Below are 5,941 nucleotides of genomic sequence, written 5' to 3'. Positions count from 1 at the left end.
CCTAAAAATAGCTTCTATTTATCGAGCACTTAGTCAGCTACCCTCTGCTAAGCACTTTACAGAGATGACTTCTTTTAATCCTCACAACGACCCTATGGTTATTATCTCCATTTTACAGATGAGGAAGCAGGAGAGACTCGTGGGTTGCCATCACACAGCTGGTTGTTGGTAGCACCAATGGGGCCCAGGTGGTCTGACTGCAGAGCGCAGACTCACTGCCCTGCCCCGTGGGTTGTAGGGGTTGGGGGTGGCAGAGGGAGGGAGGCTGGCGAGGAGAGGATGCACGCAGGCCCTGTAAAGGTTGAGCTGATAAGACTTGACTTTACAACTCATCAAACGTGAGAGTGGATGAGAAAGAGCAGTTATAACTGCTGGAGGTCAAGAGCCAAGGTGTCACCCAATCCTCCCAACAGAAGCCAGAGGTCCCTTTTGGATGGTCTGTGCTCAAGCACTCCCCTCCCTCCCTAGCGCTGTGAGGGGTGTCATCTCTCCCAAGATAACAGGGCCACCACAGCCCTCCCCGTGCGGCTATTCTGGGCTGCTCTGATCCCCTTCTCTTCCCCTAGCCCCTTCTCCAGACTTCTGCTGAGAGTAGCGGGGCAGGAAAAGGCCAGCCCTGTTACATAACTCCATGGCTGGGACCCGGGGAGGCAGCCTGGAGAGCAGGTGCTCAGCCCCTCCCTCACCACCAACAGTGAAAATCTTCAGCTGGAGCCCAGCCTCAGGGTAGGCCCAGCATGGAGGCAGCCACTGCTCTGGAGGTGGCCTCAGGACCCACGCTGCTGAAGGAGCAAGAAGCCAGCCCAGCCCATGCCGAAGGACTCCAGGCTTCACCACGACAGGGAGCCAGCTGCCCCTCGGCCCAGCTCCTGCCCCCTATAGAAGGTGACCCATGGCAGCTGAGGAGGGAGGGGAGGCTGGGTGGTGAGCCTTGGGAAGGACATTCCCCCACCACCCTGACTGTGTCTCGTTAGATTTTGCAGAGCTAAACCACTTTCGGGATTGGTACTGAGGATGGAGGCTCCTTCATTAGAGATCTCCCCTCCCTTTCCTGAGGGATTCTCACTCGCGCAAATGTATCTGATAGGGTCTGCTTTTAACTGAGAAGTCAGGGAATGATGTTTGTGGCACTTCTCAGTGATTCGAAATGGCCTGTTTCTATTTTTACCTTTAAAAATGTCTACCATGGGGACTGGGAGGATCCGCCATACAGGCATCTTTTGGTATTCTCAGGGGACTGATTCCAGAAACCCGTCCATACCAAAATTCATGAATACTCAAGTCCCTTATATAAAATGCACGTCCTTTAAATCATCTCCAGATTACCAATAATCCCTATGCAGTGTAAATGACTTGCGAATGGTTGCTATATTTAAAAAAAAAATTTATTATTGTTCTGGTTGGGGTTTTTTGTGTTTTTTTTTTTTTTTTTTTCTCCAATTCGTGGTCCATTGAATCCACAGATGCAGAGCCTCGTATGTGGAGGGCCAACTGCTGACGCAGTCAGGAAGGGGATGCCGGGTGAGAGAGTGGCTGGCCATGGTAGGAGACAGGGAGTGTTGAAAGCTGTGGCAACCGGGAGGCTAAATGTCGGACAGCACGTGACATTCGGCCTTTCCCTCGGTGGTGCGGCGGGGTCTGGACTACCCGACCTCCCCACCGACCCCATGGGAAATCCTGGCCTCTCGGAGTCTGAGCGCCACGGAAGTAAAGCTTTGGTTTCCCCTCCGTGGCTGCACCTGGCTCAGCAGGTGGGGCGTGGGGGAGTAGGAGGCCGGCTCTTCCTTCTACCTGATAGTCAGCAGAAGCAAGCACAGGGCTGCACGAACCCCTTTAAGGCAGTGACTGCAGAAAGCCCCAGCTGTGGGCGCTTTGAAGTCTTAAGTGCAGGGGGTGCAAAGACGGCACATGGGAAGCCGTGGACTCCCAGGGTGGCGAGAGAGAGGAGGAGGAGAGACACTAGACTTGGAGGCGAAGATCTAGACTGTTCCCAGTGCTGCTTCCAGCAGCTCTGTGACCTTGGGCCAGCCAGTTCCCTGCCCAGACTCATTTCCTCACTGCAAAACAGCGACTAATAGCACTTACTTAGTAGGGCTGAAGGATTGCTGAGATCAGCCAAAGTACCTTGAAAGAGACCAAACCAAAAGGCAAATAAATTATAAAGTATCTCCAGATCAAGGTTGAAGGCGCTGGGGCTGGCAGGTGGCATGGTGGTTAAGGTGCTGGATTTCCACATGGTTGACCGAGGTTTGAGTTCTGGGCCTGGTGGCTGGCTTTCTTCCTTTCCCTTCTTCTCTATCTATTAAAAAATAACAAATAAATAAATAAATAATAGTTTAATAAAAAAGGTTGGGACTGGCAGGTGGCATGGTGGTTAAGGGCACTGGATTCCCACATGGCCAACCTCAGTTCAAGTCCCGGACCTGGCAGCTTGCTTTCTCTCTCTCTCTCTTTCTCCCCTACCCTGGTAAAATTGAAACAAATAAAAACATAAAGTTAAATAAAATAATTCTTTTTTTTTTTTTAAAGGTTGAAGGCTGTGGAGGGGAAGCTCCCTGCCTCTTACCATCACTGGGAAGGAGGCTGGGTGTTCAGAAGCTGCTCAGATGTCAGGGGCAGGGAGCTGGCTGAGTTTGTGCCACTGAGGAAGACTAGCAGGAGCAGACCTGCTCGTGAACATAGTAAGCTGAGGTGATGGAGGCAGAAAAACTGTTTCTTCCTGGTAAAGGCCCAGAGAAGTCATGGGCAGAGGGAGGATATAGGGCCAGTACTGCTTACTCCTAGCTCCCTCTCCTGGTCTCCACAGGCCTCTGGGTGAGGGCACACATGCCACCCATGCCTCTGCCATCAGCTGCAGACTGGGGCACTGTGAGCAGCCAGCTCTAGACAGCCCCTGGCCACAATCTTGCAGTGCAGCCTGATGGCCTGTCCTCATGTGCTGGCCTCAGGGCCAGTAGCACCCCATAGCTCAATGCAGTGGTACCCCAGAGGTCACTGGCAGTAAGGACATCATTTGACCCTATGTGCATCTGTTAGCTGCTTGAAATAGGAGACGTGAGTTCAGCTCCTAGCTCTGTCCTCATCTGTAAATTGAGTTTAATTAATTCAGTGTCTTAAACTTTTCATGGATAGACCCCTAGGAAAATCTGATGTAAGCTGTAGACTCTTGCTCCAAGAAAAATATACCAAAAAAGTTCAAGGAATTTCTACATCTCCTGAAGCCCTCCCCCAAATCTTTCAGGGTGTCTTGAGCCTGATCTAGTTGACCGTAAGTTTCCTGAAAGCTCCAAAGATTTTCTTCCTCTTTTTTGTTCAAATAATTACCTACTCAACCTTATTAATTATTATTATTATTATTATTTTAATTTGCCATAGGGCATATACACCCACCAGAAAGAGAGAAAGGGGAAAAGTGAGAAAGCAAGCCATCAGGTCAGGACTCAACTCTCAGTCAGCCACGTGTGAGTCCAGCGCCCCTACCATCATGCCACCTTCCTCCTAACTCTGACTCTTCCTTAAAGGGAACGCTGGGACTGAGGGGCCTGCTGCAGTAAGCATGTGGGAGCATGGGAAATAGAACAGGCTTCAGGAGCAGAAATTAACTGGCAAGATCAAAGCACACTGCAAGTGGCCAACAGTGAGCTTTTAGTCAAGCAAGTCTGCTCCATGGCTAACGAGGCGGAGTGGTGGCCAGCACTGATAAAAAGTTCTCTGTCTATGCTGAGTGCTACGCTGAGGCTCCGTGTCCAGGGCCAGAGGAGGGCTTTCAAAGTAATGAGAAGCTGGGAACAGGCTGCATCCCTGACACACAGAAGATGAGCCCCTGAGACCGGAGGGACGGCCTATCTGCTGCAGCATAACCACTCCAATCGCCAGGCCCCTCTTGCAGTCTGTGTCTTCTAGGTGTGGGAAGCCAAATCCTATGTCTGGAGGTACCTTCCTTCCTTTCTTTCCTCCTTCCTCCCACAAATACGTATTTTGTGCCTACTGTGTGCTGTTCTAAGTGCCAGAATGATAGAAGTGAACAAAAGAAAGGGAAAGACAACTGTCTTCATGGAGGTCGTGGTCTAGTGGGAGAGAAACGTGAAGTACGTAGATGTTGATGGTGATAAATACAAGGAGACTTCAAAAATTTTGTGGAAAATAGAATTGAGGTATGAGTTTATTTTGGTATAAAAATTGTTTGAAATCCATGCTTTTTTCTTTTTTACATAACATACACTTCCATGAACGTGTTTTAAAAACATTGCCAGAAGGTACATGTATGTGCCAGAGAGAGATAGAAGGTGGGTGGAGGCAAGGAAGCTCTCCATCACGGGAGGGCCAGAGGGGAGCCACGACGCCATCCTTCCTCCATTCTCTATCCTTTGGGGATTTGAAGCATGCATGCACACATGCCCAGCATGTTTTTCAAGCTGCTACGTCTGGGACTGGAACCGTGCAGTTGGCCATGTGGGATCCAGCCACCTTAACCATCAGGCCACTGGGTGACCCCTCCAAGAACTTCCCAAATATCCCTCAGACTATAACAAAAGTATTGCAGGGAGGGGACAGAAACCACTGGGGGTAGAAAACAGGCAAAATTCCTGTTTCTAGGAGGACATTCAATGGAATCCTCACTAATGAGGTGATACTTGAGCAGCAACTTAAAATGAGAAAGTAGTGAATGGAGATATTTGGGAGGAATGTTTTTCTATACAGAGGGAAAAAGTACAAAGGCCCTGAGGCAGGAGAGTGCCTTATGGATTGGAGCCACCTCCAGCTCAGTGAGCGGCATATTATTAGGATTTGGGTCAAAGAGTTAACAGACTTAGTTTGACTCTGAGACAGATAGTCGCCAGTGCAGGATGTTGAATAAGGGCTGATGTGTAGGTTTTAAGGATTTTTCTGACTATCGTGTGAAAAATAGACCAGAAAGACAGGGAGAAACAGAGACAGAAAGTGTGAATTCACCTCCCAGGGGGTATGGCCACACCACAATCCCTTCTCCATTCTCTTCTCGGGATCTTGGGCATGCACGCACACACACCCGGTGTGAATTTAAGCCACCAGGTCTGGGACTCAAACTGTGGTCGACTACATGGGAGTCCAGCGACATAGCCATTATGCCAACTGCTGGTCCCAAACCAGAGGTGGTTACCAGGAGGCTGCAATGAAGTGAAAGAGGATTAAGGGATCTGAGTGAGTATGCAAGGAGGTGAGTATGATGACCATTGACTCCAAGGTGAGTAGGGAAGAAAGCCATCTGCTGGTCCCTCCATAAACTTTTTTAAGTGTGTGTGTGTATGTGTCCTATGACTGTGTTAATGTGTACATGTGAGCACATGCATGAGTGTGCTTATATAGGTATGCAAGTGTGTATATAACGTGAGAGGAGTGCTAGACAGTGAAAGGGGTAGGATAATGGGTAACAGATCTCGGAGGTGCGGAAGGATTGCTGGTGTTGGAGCATTAGAGGACATGAGCTCAAGGGATAGGGATTGTATTAGGTTTTACTGGTAATAGTTGAGGGGAGGGACCAGCAGGTGGCATGGTGGTTAAGGTGCTGGACACTCCCACATGGCTGACCACAGTCCTGGACCTGGTGGCTTTCTCTCTCTCTCTCTCTCTCTCTCTGGTCAAATTAAAATAAGTTAATGAATAAATGAAATTATTTTTAAAAATAGTTGAGGGGAAAAACAGACATCAGAAGCAATAGATGTGTATTTCCTGGTAGCATAAGTGCCAGGGTCCAGCCTCGGCGTGGGTGGGTTATCTCGACGAAGGCGGCAAAGGTGAACAGAAGACAGAGGCCTCGATGCCTTTTCATGCACGTCCTATGCCGGACACCCCTCAGAGGTCGCCCTCTGAGGAGTGACCCAAGCTTTGTTCCAAGGTCGGGGGGCACACAACAGTGGCCTTGCCAATGTGTTGATCCGACTGGAAGCAGAGCTCAAAGGCC

General features: G+C 49.6%; 1 protein-coding gene across 1 annotated transcript in view; it reads left to right on the top strand.

The window, feature by feature from the left end:
* The first annotated feature begins 608 nt into the window (after positions 1-608).
* MYBPHL (myosin binding protein H like) overlaps positions 609-5,941 on the top strand; it is a 22,400-nt gene continuing 17,067 nt past the window's right edge. Inside the window, exon 1 of the mRNA XM_006149522.1 lies at positions 609-885. Within this exon, the coding sequence (XP_006149584.1) occupies positions 738-885 (148 nt within the window). The 5' untranslated portion in view covers positions 609-737. The remainder of the gene's footprint in view (positions 886-5,941) is intronic.

Source organism: Tupaia chinensis, unplaced genomic scaffold (genome assembly GCF_000334495.1).
Source record: "Tupaia chinensis unplaced genomic scaffold, TupChi_1.0 Scaffold000270_1, whole genome shotgun sequence".
Taxonomy (NCBI): domain Eukaryota; kingdom Metazoa; phylum Chordata; class Mammalia; order Scandentia; family Tupaiidae; genus Tupaia; species Tupaia belangeri.
This window is presented reverse-complemented; position numbering and strand designations above follow the sequence as displayed.